This window comes from Sparus aurata, chromosome 2, assembly GCF_900880675.1.
Source record: "Sparus aurata chromosome 2, fSpaAur1.1, whole genome shotgun sequence".
Taxonomy (NCBI): Eukaryota; Metazoa; Chordata; class Actinopteri; order Spariformes; family Sparidae; genus Sparus; species Sparus aurata.
The window spans coordinates 27,285,257-27,302,156 of NC_044188.1; the positions used below are offsets into that span (position 1 = coordinate 27,285,257).

At 42.8% G+C, this 16,900-nt stretch overlaps 2 protein-coding genes across 2 annotated transcripts; one reads left to right on the top strand and one right to left on the bottom strand.

Moving 5' to 3' along the window:
* Positions 1-9: 9 nt before the first annotated feature.
* Positions 10-8,541, bottom strand: LOC115597523 (kelch-like protein 8). Its single transcript, XM_030443525.1, has 5 exons — positions 7,874-8,541; positions 7,313-7,466; positions 7,024-7,102; positions 6,275-6,502; positions 10-6,064 (listed from the first exon to the last, which is right to left on the bottom strand). The coding sequence occupies exons 2-5, from the start codon at positions 7,464-7,466 to the stop codon at positions 4,567-4,569; spliced, it is 1,959 nt and encodes a 652-aa protein (XP_030299385.1). The 5' UTR covers positions 7,874-8,541; the 3' UTR covers positions 10-4,566.
* A 168-nt stretch (positions 8,542-8,709) lies between these two features.
* Positions 8,710-16,585, top strand: sars2 (seryl-tRNA synthetase 2, mitochondrial). Its single transcript, XM_030443551.1, has 16 exons — positions 8,710-9,111; positions 10,312-10,407; positions 10,520-10,549; positions 10,661-10,801; positions 10,924-10,978; positions 11,065-11,128; positions 11,411-11,516; positions 11,612-11,659; positions 11,864-11,972; positions 13,040-13,085; positions 13,180-13,267; positions 13,544-13,656; positions 13,801-13,894; positions 14,532-14,624; positions 14,720-14,785; positions 16,207-16,585. The coding sequence occupies exons 1-16, from the start codon at positions 8,836-8,838 to the stop codon at positions 16,345-16,347; spliced, it is 1,566 nt and encodes a 521-aa protein (XP_030299411.1). The 5' UTR covers positions 8,710-8,835; the 3' UTR covers positions 16,348-16,585.
* Positions 16,586-16,900: the final 315 nt, after the last annotated feature.

Here is a 16,900-nt window from a genome sequence, read left to right on the forward strand (position 1 = left end):
CAAAACACATGTAAGCAAATAGTCCTTTAATCATTTGAGAGCACTGCTTTCATCAAAACATCCATTTGCCTTTCTGTTCACAAACTTCATTAGATTGTACAAATGAGGGCAGCTTCACGTCTCTGAATGGACACACAGCGTGTGGGTGTGCATATGTGCAGAGAGCTTGTGTTGGACACATTTACGCCTCAGCTTAGAAAACATGCATGCGCACACAGTATCACTTTTCACATCATACAAGCTGTAAGCACACAGGGAAAAAAAAAATCATTTGACACTTCAAAGTGAAAATTCAGAGCCTGTAATGGATGAGTGTGTGAAATGTTTTTTTTTTCTTCTAGAAACACAAGCTGAAGCTCACATCTCTTGACAAGACAAACTAAAATGACTAAAAACATATGTTTGTTGTGTGTTTGACTAGTGACTGTACTACTTAAGTTCAAGAAAGCCTTACAGATTGAGGATTTTGGTCCACCACACAGTTCATGTTGTACCCAACAGGTATATCAATATCAATATCAGATGAGCCCTAAAATCTCAGCTATCCCCTTTGACTATTACTATTGTCTTCAGGACTTAGAGATAACTATACCCTTTTATATCACTGATCTACCCCAATCACCTTCTTCAGAAAAGGACCCTCCATCTAACACTGATGGTCTCTGCTGATGGTGCTGGCAGAGCTGAGGGCAGGACACAGCACAAGTGACAGATATCTGCACCTTTACTGATCAAGCATCTTCTTTGTGGGAGTTGGCTGACGCAAGGATATCCTAGAAAATACCTGAAAATAATGGTGATATGATGTGCTGATTACATATAGGGGAACTGAAGGTATGTGCTAGAAGCACAATAATATGCATTAATTTGAAGATCACAATGTGAGGATCACAGTGTTATAATCAAGCTGTTAATATTTGCTGTGTTGAAGGGGGAGCTCTTGTGTTCGCTAGAAATAGCGTTAACACAGTAGTGTTAAGGAGCTGCTATTACTGTAGCTGGGAGATCGGGGAAGTTCCACTATTCTGCTCTCTCGGGAGCTAAGTGATTTTAACAAAAGCTCAAGATGGGAGGGTGGATTCACTAAAATGTACTTGTGATTCTATTGGTTGGTGGTCGCACTATAAGCTAATGGAAAAGCTGAGTGATGAGACAACCTGACTGCCTTTCTGTGGAGAGATCTATGAATTTGGCTTCAGTGGTCTGTTTTAGTTACTACAATGGGCCTGGGCCACAATACAGTACCTGGCCTGCCTCTGCCTTTGTCTTTTAGGTGCTACCTGACTCTCCCACAGCACTGACGGAATGGCCTCACCTGTTTGGAGCCTAATTAAGCTCTGTGGTTTAAAAATGGCTCCCTCTCTTTCGCTCCTGAAAGGCTAGGGTGTATCAGGCACTTGATACCCTTACCTCTCTACCATTAGGTAATGAAGTGTGGGTATTGAGTGCTTACGCTGCTTAAGTTGCGTTATCCCTAAAACATTTATCGTTTACTTAAAGGGTGACTCCAACAATTGTATACATTTAAGTGTGTTTACAGGTTTTTGGAGTGTACTGCTGCATATGTGAAAAAGAAATATAAAGCCTTTTGTGGTTTCTGAAGTTGCACGTAATCTGATTAATTTTCTCCGGCCATGTCACTCAGTGGCCGAATTGCATTATGGGTAATGTAGTCACCCAGTTTTGCCATATCCGGAGCTGCTGCAGTGACTTTGACCGTTCATAATGTTCAACTGTTCAACTGTTCAATGTACACATCAGAGGACTGCTTTTCAAATCCTTTTACCTACATTACCCAGAATGCAACGTAGCTACAGAGTGACTACTGCATTACATGCAGCTTCCACTGGAGCTACAAAAGGCTTTATACTACTTTTTCCACCTGAGCAGTCATACTCTCTGTAAACACACTTTACTGTATAAAACTGGTGGAGGTGCCTTTTAAATGGATGCTGTGAGGACCTGCGAGTCCCAACAGTTAGGTTATGAAAAAGCCTCAGCATCTCACCAAATGGGTTCTTTCTAACAGGTTTAAATTCTTGTGTCAGACTGTCAATGATTTACTAATCCACTGTGCAGGTCAGATGAGAGACACACGTTGTCTTATCTCAGTAGTAAGAGCCGTTACAGACACACATCCTGTATCTCTATTTATTTTCCTGTTTTAGGCTGAAAATGTATTTACAGTCAACTATGAATGTTGCTCAATAATCTAAAGTTACATCAGAAAACTAATATCTGGCCTGCAGCGATGAAAACTCACCAAGCTCTCAGTGAAATAACTCCCTGCTAGGATTTATAATATGAAACTCGTTCAATTTCATCATTCATTTTCTCTATCTGACATAAAAATTTCAGCTTCATGGATTGCCTCAATAATGGCACAAATCCAAAACAGGTGTCCTAAACAACTCTAATACCACCCCTACTTTTTATTTTTTGACCCGCTAGTTAGCGATGTGAAAACATCGGTAGATTTCTGACATTTTTGCTCACAGCTGGCAGTGTTTTCCATGTGCACATATCTCCCACAGAAGTATCTGGATTTGATCAATAAGAAAGGAAAAAGGGAGAAAAAGAAATCCAAGAAAAAACACAGTGGCTTACAGCAAAACAATGCTCACACATTTCAAACTTTCTGACCTTCCATAAGACAACAATTTAAGAATTAAGTTACTACAAAACCCTCCGTCCCTTTCGCATCTGAACACATGTGCTCCGGTTTGACAGGTCCGTCAAAGCTCGTGCCATCCTAACGTACAGGAAGTACACTGCATTCAGAACCAAAGTTACCATTTCAAGACATCAAAAACCTTTAGAATACATCTCAATAAATTAGGTGCAGTGCTAATGTGTTCAGATAATCCACAGCCTCCATGCTAAACACATTCACAAGTCCTGTGGCTGGAGCAAATTGTAACAAAAAAAAAATGTCAAGTTGACATGGCAGCTGGATCAAGTAAAGACTACTGTTCACCTCAGATTTTGGGAAGGTGCTGGACTGAGCGTCGGTCTAGACACAAGGATACTGTCAGTCATCTTCACAAAGAGCTTGTACATTTACCTTCTGTCTCAATACTTAATGCATGGAGTTGATGGTTACTGTACATTATCATTTACACCATGTGAATAAATTCATTCAGTATTTATTTCTTTGCACTATTTGTATTGTTGACAACTTACAGAAGACTTAGACCTTCTGTAAGTTCTTTCTTTTTACTCACTTTCTAAACATTCTTGTGTACTTTACAGTCTTGACCATTATTTACCTCAATTTGTTTGATTTTATTGTCCTTGTTCTCAGGTGTATGTCTATGTCTGTGTAAGTACACTGAGAGCAATAAAAAAAATGGAGATGAATTCCTAGTATGCGCACACATATCTGGAAAATTAAAGCCGATTGTGATTCTGTTTAAGAATGCTCGCTGAAAAGGACAGACCAAGTTTTTTTTTTGCAGCACAATGTCATGAACATCTCAAAAATCCAATGACGAATGGATTCCATACTTCTCAGCTTTCATTGTCTTATATATTAATATGGAATGGCATTCTGGCATCATTTTTGATGTTTTGCATATTATCTAGTCCTATCTGCAAATTCCTCTCATCGCTATGCTCCACTTTTTTGTGGCAGGAACTTTCAGAGCACATTTAAAAACATGGAACTTACACAGTTTCTACCAAGTATAAAGACACTATGCGGTCCATGGTTAACACATTGCCTCCCATATTTGAGATCAGTTGGGAGGCATCGGGCTGCCTGTGAAGTAACACCATAAAAAGGGCTCTACAATAGTTGGGCAGTGTCTTGGGACATGTAGGTCAGACTGTCCTGTGCTCTGAAGAAAGAACCTAAACAAATTAGCTAAGGGCTTCAAAACATAAGGAGAACAGGACATTTACCTCTTCATTTTAAACAAACTCAAGGTACATGTAAAGACTGTCTAGTGTTATGAAAAATAGTTGTGTTTCCTATGATATGTTTCCACTCTGGTGTATTTGTATAGCCCTTAAATTGCAGTTTCAAAGGGCTTCAGAGGCCCACATTAGACAGGAAGGTTTAGGCAAGTAACGTGGCACACAGTATGGTCAGAAATGTGCCTGTATCCTTGTGTCTAAAGTAAACACGTCTAAAAAATTCACAGCATTGAAATGGTTTCCAAACATCCTTAAAATATTACACCAGCAAAAAGCTGAAAATAACATTACACTTTAAAAAACAATTTAAAAAGGCCCATTTCTCTCTCAAAAGGACTTTACTGTTCTGACAAATGGTGGATTAGGTTACATTCAGGTGCTTGTTGCCTGACTTTTAACCAGTTTCTGGCTCCAGCTCCTCGCTGCCTGTACATCTGACTATCTTTTAAGTGTTTCATAAGATCTGTGTGCGTCCAGTCCATTACAGACATGCACTCAGACTGTATGAAATAATCTCTCCCTGTGACATCATCGCAATACCAACGAATCATCACGTCAAGGAGGAGCAAATTCAAACTCAGCACGGAGCTCATCTCTGTGTCACATGAACGGCTGCCTCGACTCAAGTTAAACTGCTAACTAACTAAGCTAGTCGGCTGCCTTCTTGCAGTTTTCTTTGGCTAGTCTCAGTCTGGACAGGATGTGTTTCTTAGGGAACTTTAAAGTGGTGCACCCAAACTGGCTCACCCCTCCAGTGTCTCCTGGGAGTTTCTCACGTCTCTGCACCCAGCTGCGCCAGCCAGGCTTCCAACAGTAAACACTGTCGTAGAACCGTGAGCCATTTTCCCCACCCAGCACATAAATCCTGCGTTTCCACCTGGCCACACCCCCAGCTGCAATCCGCCGTGGAAGCCCGGGAAATACCACAGGGCTTGGGGCTCGGTCACTTCCACCACCTGCACTCCCCCGCTGCTCCGCAGTGACCAACACCCCTCCGCCAGTCACCTCCCTCTCGACTCCAGACCCTCTGCCCTCTCTGAAAAACAGCACACGCCCAGTGGCGTCTAAAGTCTCCAGATTGGTGTAGTTTCCATCCAGGAACTTTGTGGTATCCCTCATGTACCCCCCAATGGCACAGACTCCTCCACGCACTGCTACTCCTCCAGCGAGGCAGGTGGCGCCAGAGTCCAGAGCCACACGTGTCCAGCAGTCTGTTAAGGTGTGATAAATAAGCACCCCTGAGTGTACCACAGCCCGGTTCTGTTCAAGTGTGGTTCCACCCAGCAGGTAAAGCCGTCCACGTAATGCTGCGCAGGCGAAGGCGCGCAGAGGGAGCGGCAGCCGAGGCCCCGGAGCCCACTGAAGTGTACTCAGCTCCAGGGTCTCACTGGAGTCCAGCAGAGCTGAGCGGTTACTACCACCCAAGGCATAGAGTGACTCTCCACAGCCCAGCAGGCCTAGCATGGCCCGGGGTTGGACCATTGAAGGCTGCTCTATCCAGCGGTCCAACACAGCATCATATTCATGCACAGCTGCAGACACTGAGCCTGTCCGCAGTATCCCCCCTGCCACAAACAGCCGGTCACCTACAGCCGTGCAGCCGGGACTGACTAATGAACCCAGTGCTGCTAACTTCTCCCACTTCCCTGTCCTAGGATCAAAGCAGTCCACTGTGTAGTCTCTTGCAGCTAAATTCTCATCTTCCCGTGGTGTCAAGTCCACGCACACAATTTTTTTCTCAAACATGCCCTCCCGTGGTCTCAGAGGCCCCCCAAGGCCCTCACCAGCTGCAGCGGGGCCCAACTCCTGGCTCAGTCTTCGGCTCTCTTCCTGAGACAGCAGTCCCGGCCGCAGGTGGTGAAGCAGGGCCGGCATGTGGGCGTAGCGATCCAAGGGTTGGTGCTCTGCCCATCGACGCGCGGCGTCGTAAACCTCCGCTTCGGAGTCCACCCCCAGGCGGTCAGAGCTCAGAAGGCTGCCTAAGGTGCCGTGGTCCAAGAGGAGGAAGTCTTTCTGTCGGGCCACCCGGGGGAAGTGCTGAGCTACGAGCCGCAGGGAGGCACGCAGCAGCAGCTGGTCATGGTGAGAGCGAGCCAGAGAGTACATCCCCAGGCAGTTATCCACTGAGAGGTGCTCAAAAAGAAACCTTGGGAAGAAGGAGAGAGAGACAGAAAGAGGGAAAGAGGGAAAGAAAGACAGAAGAAGTGAGACTCGAGGTATTAAATTAATAGAAGACAGAAGATGATTTCTTAAGAAAAACCTAATGTCAAAGTAAAATTCATAGCTACCTGAATCGTTTTGTCTAACAAATGAGGCTGTGAACTTGATTATCTGTCACTTTTTACAGCAGGTTTACCTGGAGCACAGGTCTTGAAGGGGCATGACTTGAAGCCTGTTGGCAGCCACAAACAGATCCTCAGCTGTGTCCAGACAGAGCCCAGCCTCACCGGTGTACACAAACTGGATGACAGTCTCCATGACAGACGGCGTCACCTCCTCCAGTCGTATCTCAGTGAGGCGGGACTCAACAAGCGGGCTTGTGAACATGGCTCGAAAGTACGGGCTGACGGCTGCCAAGAGGACTCTGAGGGATGGCAGATTGAAGATAACCGTTTATGTGAACAATATGTCAATCCATATCACATGCAGAAGTCATCTCTTCTGTATTCCGATGTGATTAACCATTACATCATTAACCAAACAAAGACCGTAAATAGTCTTCTGCAAGAACAGAACTGGTCTGTATGATGGCACCTTCATTACATGTAACATCTGCTTTGCATTCAATGTTACGACAATACAAATATACAAAATTGTTATTAAATTAATCTTTCATATGATTGGAAATGGAAATTAATCATTAATAACTTTGATAATTATGCTTAACATGCTTTAAATCAAAAATATATTACATCTGGTGGCTATAGATTACAATGGAGTACAATACAGGGGTAACAAAATGGTAAAGAAAAACATCATCCACAAATTTATTTATAGTAACAATATTTGTGAGCTGCAGCCATGGCTAAAATGCTTTTCTTAATTTCTGAACATGAATGTTTCGTTTTTCTTTATCAGCTTCTTTGCTGGATGTGGCAGTCATACCTGTGACACATGAACTTCTTTCCCTCAACAAGCAGAGTAACATCACACAGCTGCTGAGCATCCAGGAGCTGCTTCAATCCTGAGAAACGAAGCAGAAAGGGGACGCAGAGATGGAGATGGAGGGCAAGATGGAGAGATGAATGAGTAAGAATTAGACAGAGCAGAGGGGGCGGCGATAGAGAAGGAAAAGCCAGCAGAGAACAACGTTGGAAGGACAGGAGAGACTACACGTGTCACAATGATACTACAAGGGCTCGTTTCTTTCTAGCCTCTCCATGTCCTGTCTCACCATGTGTTATGTAGTCCCCCAGCGGTGTGGTGCTGTCATCGGGGAAATCCTCCTCCTCTGAGTCGCTGTCCGACAGGGGCTCTCCTCCTCCACCGTCCCCATCCTGCCATGGCTGGGGACGCCAGGTGACTGTGCCCCCGCGCACAGCATTCATCTGAGGAGCAGCAAACACACAAACACAGAAATTCAGGCCAGAGAATTACACACATGCATATGGGTTTTAGTGTGTAAACCTTTATGCATGCAAGGCCTGCCTTTAACCAACAAGCCTATGTATTGTAGATAGAGGCCTGTAACATAATATATGACCCAGATGACACTTGATAGCAATGTTGCTTTCTAGACAAAACTCATGACACAGCTTAGTATTAAACTACATCATTCTAGTCTGTTAGACATGTATTGCAATACCTTGACACACTATGTTTGCGTTTGCATATTACCAGCAGGATAAATATAACGTCCCCTAAAATACTGACTATGACAGATGACAAACACGAAGCATGCTGTTGCTGCAGCATCTGTTTACCGTTAAGAGGCTGCATTTTTAGCTCACATTACCTTTGCTCTTCTTCTCGTTTCCACCGTGAAGGCTGGCCGGGGCTCACTTTCAACAGGAATTGGCGAGGCAGTCTGGGCCAGGCTAGCTGTATCCGAGGACCCGGTTGTTACCAGAGGCTTCGAGAGGCTTTCCTCGCTCCCATCTGGGTGTCTTGGTCCTCCGGGTTCAGCTGAAAGGCTCGTCCCGGCCTGTGGAGAAGAAGCGTCAGGCTACTTGCTGCTCATCCAGCCCCGAGCACAACATCACCAACGCTTCTAACTGACGGACCAAACTAGCTTACAAAGGACCAGTTTCCCCGCTGTGCAAACGGTTCTCTTCGTGACAAATATCAGTCCACCATGGCATTATTCACGCATGACCAGCTCGGTGGTAAGGCAGTGCAGAGTGTAGTTTGTGGAGCCTTCAGGGGAGAAAAATGAGACTGAGTTCAGGTCCAGTCGGCCGCACTTGTCACGTCTGAACCGGATTACCGCAACGTTAGACTTCCGCCCATCTGATTGGCTGACCTTTGGCTCGTGACGATTGTATGGGGCTGTGTCGTTTTCTGTCAATGGAGAAAATAAAAAAAGAAGTCCGCTTCTTTTTTGATATTATGTTACACGCGTTAAGGAAAATGGCAGCTGTGCTTTTAGAATATCAGTTGAAACCACGACATTCGTTTTATTTTGTTTCCAATTCCGAAATACTAATTTCCGCATTCGTGCTGCATTCACGGGAGATACATTTTTTTCAAGCGGCAACAGAGCTCCGTGGTTCCTTCAAAAGCTGAAAAGAAAAGGAGAAACGCGATGACATATGAGACCATTATTTGTATTCACACACTGTGCTTTTATTTAAGGGATAATGTCCAAACAATCGTTTGAGGTGTAAAGAGAAAGGTGGACCATGAGCCCCCACGGCCTACAATAGAGTTGCCATAATTACTATACTCCGTGAATGCAACATTGACGACAGGACAAACATGGCGACCTGCATGGGCATGGTCGTAAGAGTTGGAGGCACTGCATGGACTGTGCTGAAGCCAGTGGCGAGACAATGCTCAAGGCAGAGGACAAATGTGTTCATCCCACAGCGCCTTTCACATGGAGCCCGGAGCAGTTTGTACGAGCATGTCCGTGAAGGTTACAGTGACAAGCCCGAGCTTGACATGAGAGCAGTGTGTGAGGAGACCGACAAAGTCATCGCAAATGTAGAGAGCAGGAAGGGTGACCTGCGAGGGGACGATGTCAGGAAAATTGTAAGTGTTTATTCTTCTGCTAATCAAGTCCTCTTTGTGACATAAAGATAGAACTTTATATCTTCTATCGAAATTATGTTATCGGGATTTGACAGCTCAGTTTGAATGGACAGTTTTCGTTCAGCTTCCAAAAGCCACTGGTAAGTACAGAAGCCTTGGAGGGACAACAAGCTGTCACATCTGCTGGTTACATTTGTCATGTACAGCACCACCAACCAGCTTAATCCTCGTCAAACTATGCTTGGTATGCAAATTATTCAATGAACTTACTTGCATATTTATCGACCAAGTATTATTTGAGTGGTGAGTCCACTTCTCCCCCCAGAAAAAATCCAGAGGCTAAGAATATACAAATATTCTGAATTTGAAAAGCTTAACTGCTGGACACAAGATGTCTCTTAAGTCACTTAACTGTCAAATCCAAGTGCATGTACACTGTTGCAAGTTTTTTTTTTTACACTTGTTCAAGATGCATGCCGGACCATGACTGACCCCAAATTAGTTGTGATGTCACAAAATCCTGCTCAATTGTACAATTGTAAGGTGAGCACAGAGAAATGCGAAAACAGCTCTCTAGTTTCAAACATTACACATACATGCACACACACATCATTCTGCACAGTGACACTCAAACATCCAAGTATAGTAACAGTTAGCTAAAACATTTTTTTGTTCTTTTTGTCTCTCAAGATAGTAAATGAAGAGTCTTTGGGTTTTGGATTGTTGGTTAGACAAAAGAAGTAGGGTGAGGCTGTAACTTTGGGCTGTCCAAAATCTTGAAGAGCATTTTAATCAATTAATCATAATAACAATCAGCAGATTATCCAATAATGAAAATTACTGTAAGTTGCAGCCCTTGTTTTAATACTAACTACAAGCACAATATTACTTCATAGAAATATTGGAACAAACAAATGAAAAGTATTTAGAATCTGACCCAACTTTATTGTTCCACAACACTGACACACAAAGAATCTGAGTCAGCTGTCCAAAGCTTGCAATATACTTCCATACAGTATATATGCTTTGAATGATAATGTGTATATATATATATATATGCCTTGAATAATGTTTTCAATTTCATGCCCACTTTTCTGCTCGCTTTTTAACTGATCTCATTGATTCTGTGTGTTGCATGTATGTGTGTATGTGTGTGTGTGTGTGTGTGTGTGTGTGTGTCCGTGTCCGTCCTCATTTTAGGTATGTGTGTGGCAAGAGCTCCAGGCAGTGAGGACAGAAATCTCCGGGCTGGAGGAGGAGAAGAGTCACATCAGTGACACGGTCAAAGCACTTGTGGTCAGTAATGAATATGACAGCACTGTGACCTGTTTTTTAGATGTTGTTTGTATTATTTGATTTTAAGGTATGAAGTTGTGCAAGTAATTGTGACATAATCTTTTCCTCGCAGACAAAGAAGGACAAGAAAGCCCTGGCCAATGTAAGTGTCAACTCCCCTAATACTTTCATATTGATCCAGTCCATCTTGGCATTGTTGCACTAGTGAGTGGTAAATCAGATTTTGGACCAGTCCTTGTTGTTTATTGCGCAGCTTCCAGAGTACACCCAGGCACTGCAGAGGGGTCGAGAGATCCGCAATAGACTCATTCAGCTGTTCCTCAAAGAGACTGAGTTGGAGCAGGAACACTATGGACGAGCTCTCAGACTGCCCAACACTTCACACCCAGATGTGGTGAGGATGCATGCGCACACTCTGTACAGAGCATCTGGGGGGAGCTTTTCTGTGAAATGCATCCTTTTTTGAATTAAGTGTTGTGCAAACTTCCTCAAGTTGCTCTTTGTATCCTTTGTCAGCCAGTTGGAGACGAGAGCCAGGCGAGGGTGGTGGAGCTGGTCGGACAGAAACCAGGTGATTGATGTGATCCATGCTGGTATTGATAGTAATCAGATCTCATTGATCTCATAATCGGCTCTCTCTATCGCTCTCTGCTGTAGAGTTTGACTTCAAGCCCAGAGGCCATGTGGAGCTGGGGGAGGAGCTGGGTCTCATCAGGCAGAGGTGAGGATGACATTGATTGCTTGTTGTGAGTACTTGTTCCACTTGATTTTCCACTTGTTCACTATTGTACTCACTTGTGTATTACAGAACCTTTAGTTCATATGACTGAGAGAAAACTGGAGAAGAGAGTATGTTTTTCTGTTAATAGGTTGAAGGCAAAGAAACGCAACATTTTAATGAATAAACTGCGACTATCGGGATGTTTGATATTTTGTCTGATATTTATTTCACCTAATGGATATGAATGGTTCTTGTACTTTGTTCCCTTGGCCTCTCCTGCAGACATCTAGCTCATGTCTCAGGCCACAGATCCTACTATCTGAGGGGAGCAGGGGCCAGACTTCAGACTGCACTCCAAAACTTTGCCCTTGACAAACTACAGCGACGGGTAGGCACGTGTCTGGAAATATCAGATATAAAGTCCACACAATAATTGTTATGTTAACATGTACGGGAGCCAAACTTTCCTTTTGACTCCTGCAGGGCTTCATTCCTATGGTTGTACCCGACATGCTGAAGGGGGCAGTATTTGTAAGTAGAAGTCTGTGCCATCTGTTTTTGGTGTAGTCATGATAACTTGACTTTGACCTGATAAAAGATGCTATACTTAACATGTGTTGACATTTCAATGATTTGAATGCACATATATTGAGCATACAGCATTTTAAAACCACAAATCATCCCACTCTCCCTCACCTTTCTTCCTTTTGATTATTCTGTTTCGTCCCCCTGCAGGAGGGTTGTGGGATGCAGCCCAACGCCCATCGCTCTCAGGTCTATTCACTGGACCAGGCACGTTTCCCAGACCTCAACCTGGCTGGGACCGGAGAGGTCGGGGTGGCAGGTGAAACTTCATTCCTCACAAATTTTCTCAAAAGACTCAAACTGTGTATTTTTTGAGTTATCAGTCCTAGCTATCAACCAGCTGTTTAAGGCACATGCTTTAACTAATCAGTCAACATGTCAGTGGTCCTGATTCTTAAAGGACTAATAAGATTAGCTATCAAGCTTGGTTGTGATCCCTCCTTGTAGGTTGTTGTGGCCATATAGGCACGCGCCCATCGAGTAGGCTGAAGTTACCCACTTTAAACAAGTAGAAATTGGCATTTTGTATGATTTTCCCACAGTTTCTGAGGGCAACGCCACTGTCTTAAATACAAATCCAATGTCTGTAACAGTTTGTCAGATGTAATGTAGGAGGCTAACAAACAAAACTTACGCTACGTCGTGACAATGTGATGCAAAACGGGTTTGTTGAAGTAAACATGTATGTAACACTGTGATCCTCCCCTCCCACTGAAGTTGCATAGTGTAGAAACAAGTGATAGTGGTGGAGTGGCTGAGACAGAGACACCATTCAAGTCAATCACAAGACACTGTACCATCACAATGATTTTGAAGCAAGAAGAAAGTTACATAATGTCGCTTTAAAATGCCCAACAGCACATCATGCCCACCCTCGAAAGGTTGCATGAAACAACAAAAACACAATCGTATCCAAAACAAAACAGTGCACATCATGTTAAACATTATTGGCTGTCATTCTGATGTCAGAACACACCTGCTGTCTATTTCACCAAAAACTGCACAGATGTTTTGGATTATGTGAATCACTGGTCCGTAATGACAAGATTTGGACACTTGACTCCTTCAGAACTGTAATTGATGCATTTTGTTGTTTTCTAGGTAAACCTAAAGTCTTACACCTAGATAACTGACTGTCAATCTTGAGTCCAACTATTCACATGAAATGTTTTAGCATTTTCCAACAACCATTGGTTTATTGCAAAATGTGCAACACATCAATATTTGAAGCTAACAAGAGATTTATAAATCAGAATCGAGAACTGGACGCATCTATTGTACACGTGTAGTAAAGTTGTGTAATGATACATTGCCTCTCTTCTCCAGGCTATTTCATGGATCATGCTGTAAACTGGAAGGACCTGCCTGTCAGGTTAGAAGAAGCCCTCGCCTCCAGCTTTCTGCAGATAGTGTTATGTTAATAAGCAGTATTAACAGCTGACATGATGTGTCCTCTCCCACTGCAGGACGGTGTGCAGCAGCACCTGCTACAGAGCAGAGACGGACACAGGCAGAGAGGCATGGGGGCTCTACAGAGTACATCACTTCAACAAGGTTCCAAAGACATCACTGTTATGTCAGAGAGACAGGAGTTGCTTAGCTGAATGTGTATTCAGAACACACAATGTCCACTAATTCAAACGTCTTGTAGAGGATGTGAAAATGTGCATGTGTGTTACTAGCTGTTAGCTATCTGTTGGCTGATAGCAATTGATTGTTAGTCATTTTCAAGAGCATAAACTAAAAATAGCACACAAATAAAGTCTCTACTCGTTAATCATGAAAAATGTGCGTTGACATAAAACTGTGTGTGTGTGTGTGCGTATCCAGATCGAGATGTTTGGAGTGACAGCAGATGAGACGGGAGAAGAGAGCTCTCAGCTGCTGGATGAGTTTGTCTCTCTGCAGAAAGAGATATTCTCTGCACTAGAACTACACTACAGGTTAATATAAAAACACATGCACACACGGCCCCAATCTGAACGGCCCTGTTCCTCAATACATCCATTCAATTTGACATAATGTTTAGATTTTTTGTGTCCGTTTATGGCTTGAATTTTTGTGTTTCGGTGTGTGTTCTGACTCAGAGTGCTGGACATGCCGACACAGGAACTGGGTCCTCCAGCACACAGGAAGTACGACGTTGAAGCATGGATGCCTGGGAGGGACAGCTACGGAGAGGTCACTTTTGTCTTATCTCCGTAACCTACTCATCTTATCTCAACATTAAGTATATTAGGAACTGACTAGATTAGGGCTGATGATGTGGTGAAAATAAACCAACAGAAACATATTGTGAGTTTGACAGGATTCATGATTTGTATGAATGATCATTTTCCCACCACAATTTTTTTATTTTCACAAGAAAAAAAAATCTATTAAAGTCCCATTGGTGTGACAAGTATGTACCAAACATGTTGTCCTACATCTAGAGGACAAAATTTGTAGGACAGGACATCTCTGCCGCCTGACAGCACTTCATTATAATGCTGTTTTGTCACTCATTTTTACCTTTTATTGAAAAATTGCAGCTGCTGCGATGTGGATATTGTGCTTGGCCATATTGTGATTAGGATGATATTTTGATTAATCGTGCAGCCATGGACTGGATGTCCACAGATATATCTGCTGACTGTTTAACAGAAATGAGCATCTTTTCATTAGTCTTAAAAAAGCAATAGGAGGTGAACGTTAAACACTTGGCATCAACACTGGCTTCAAAATGCTGCTTAGGAAGTTGGTGGGTAAAAATAGTGCTGCTTCATCGTGGGTGCATCTGATTTTAACTGCAGCTCTTCCCTCTCTATGTATACATCAGATTTCCAGTGGGTCCAACTGTACGGACTACCAAAGCAGACGCCTCAACATCCTGTACGAGAGAGAGGACGGCAGCCTGCAGTACGCCCACACAGTAAGACTGCATGATGAGGCAGACTGCCGTACGTTCCTCCGGGTATAGCATACAGCAGTGTTCCACCCCATGATGTGTTGTTTTTATCTCTCTAGGTGAATGCTACAGCATGTGCCATCCCCCGAACCGTCATTGCTATCCTGGAGACTCATCAGACAAAAGTAAGACACCAACAGGAAGGCACACATGAGGGGGTCCTGAACACGTGTAATTCTTTAATTCAGGTTTCTTGACATTGAATCGCTCTAGGAAATGACAAAAATGTCTTAAAATTGTCCTGAAAATGATGGAATGAGCAACGTTATTACAGTCAGGTCTCTATATGAACCATAACAAGTATCACAAGGCCCTACATTTCTCTTTGCCTGGTGTTCCTACACCATGTGAGACAGCTGCAAATGTGGCTCTGTATAGGGAATAGGTAAAATGATAAATACGATCCTTGTAGCCATGCTTTTTATCCATATATATCCAGCTGATATCAACTGAGAACTGTCAGTCGCTAGAAAGTTATATGTCAGAAATTACAGCAAGTTCTATATTCTTCTTTGAAAGACAAGTTTTAATGAAAATATGTAAAAATAAATAAATAAATAAAAATGAATAAGGAAAAAAACCTTCTTACAATCTTATAATCATCCTCTCTTATTGTCTCTTCCAACAAAAGGTGACCTTGTCCACCTGCTACCATATTAAATATCTATGTACATGTTGGTGTTAAAGTGGCTCCCCCTAGTGACTGTTTTCAGTGAAAACACTGTTATACAAACTGCAGTGTATGTCATTAAAAAAGCTTAACTAATACTGACATTTGCTGTATATTACTAAACAGTTCAACTTTGTCTTGAGACAGAGTTTTATTCTGGATTACTATTCGGATATTATTCCATATTTTAGTGCTCAAACAACATCAGTCAGTAATGCAGCACTGTATTCCCCCTCTGTTTGAGATGCTCTTCTTTGAGGCCCACCCTTCTGAATATCCAGTCTGCTCTGATTGGTCAGCTCACACATGCCTGAGCCACTGTGCCAAATCAATTCTTGCCTGGAAAACTAGGCATAGATTAGTAATGTGTGACTCTGACAAGGATGATTTCAGGAGCTTTGTTTTCTGTGGGAGCGACAACATTCTGTTGGCGTGGACTGTTACCTTTTTAACTTTCAAGATCTTTTACAGGCATAACACACTGAAGGAAAGGGAAAAAACAAAACAAAAACATTGTAGGTCTCCTTTAATATGGCATGTAAAATCATGAGGAACTATCAAGTTATTATAGAAAGTGGCTAGATAATTATTTCACAAAAGTTTTTAATTTAATTATGATAAAAATAGATGTTGCCCCTTTCAAAAGAGAAACTAGATGTCACATACTATTATACATTTACAACACTATTTTCATATTCTACGGGGTTTACTGCAACCCAATTGGTTGAAAGCCAGCTAATTTAAAAAAATCAAGCATTTTTATTTCAAGACTTTATAAAGTCCACTTGACTAAAACATCAGAGTATTTTTGTATACTAATTTTGGCTGCTGCTTCTTCTTTTGTCCCTAATATATCTTCTCCCTCCATCTACCCAGGAGGGAACGGTGCGTGTCCCCCGAGCCCTGCAGCCTTATTTGGGTCTAGAAGTGATCGAGAAGCCAAAGTACTCTCCGCTGAAATACATCGGACCCAACCAGCACAGTCGACCTCCCAGGCCTTCTCCCAAGACCAGATAACACACATATAGTGTGGTGCTGTAAAGCCAGTTTACATTCAACGCCACCAAACCAGACAGGAAGTCAACATTTAATACAGATAAGGATGATTCCAGGCGATGGATCACATCTGAACCTTCCAATTTACTGTCGCTGTAAATATATTGTCTTATTTTATTGAATCTCGTGAAATTGTGAACGCGAGCCTGCATCTGTCCAGCTCATGAGGAGGAAATAAGTAAAACAGATACGTGTTGAATGTCTGTCTCCTGTATTGCTTGCTGTGCCTCCTGCCCAGAGGTGTCATATAGCTACATATATATACTGTACATACATTAGCACACAAACTCCATAAATGACATTGCGACCTTGGGGTCTTTAAAGAATTGCTCCCAGAGGTGACATACAGGCCTGTTAATGTGTGTTACATTACCAGCTGTTACAGCTTATCAATAATTGATGTGCAAGAGTAATTAACTAGCAGCTCTGGGAGGGAGGGAGGTTGTTTGCATGGGCTTTTCAAATAAACTGAAAGTTGTTATAATAATATTCTCACCGGGTATATTTAGTGGGA

What these genes read in the sequence shown, in the direction of transcription:
- LOC115597523 (XM_030443525.1), bottom strand. Translation starts at nt 7,466, where the DNA reads ATGAATGCTGTGCGCGGGGGCACAGTCACCTGGCGTCCCCAGCCATGG. An exon ending in GGGGGACTACATAACACATG is followed by an intron (nt 7,103 to 7,312) that starts GTGAGACAGGAC and finishes TTCGTTTCTCAG; the next exon opens with GATTGAAGCAGCTCCTGGAT. An exon ending in CTTCAAGACCTGTGCTCCAG is followed by an intron (nt 6,065 to 6,274) that starts GTAAACCTGCTG and finishes CTTCTTCCCAAG; the next exon opens with GTTTCTTTTTGAGCACCTCT.
- sars2 (XM_030443551.1), top strand. Translation starts at nt 8,836, where the DNA reads ATGGCGACCTGCATGGGCATGGTCGTAAGAGTTGGAGGCACTGCATGG. An exon ending in ACAAGAAAGCCCTGGCCAAT is followed by an intron (nt 10,550 to 10,660) that starts GTAAGTGTCAAC and finishes TTTATTGCGCAG; the next exon opens with CTTCCAGAGTACACCCAGGC. An exon ending in TGGAAGGACCTGCCTGTCAG is followed by an intron (nt 13,086 to 13,179) that starts GTTAGAAGAAGC and finishes CTCCCACTGCAG; the next exon opens with GACGGTGTGCAGCAGCACCT.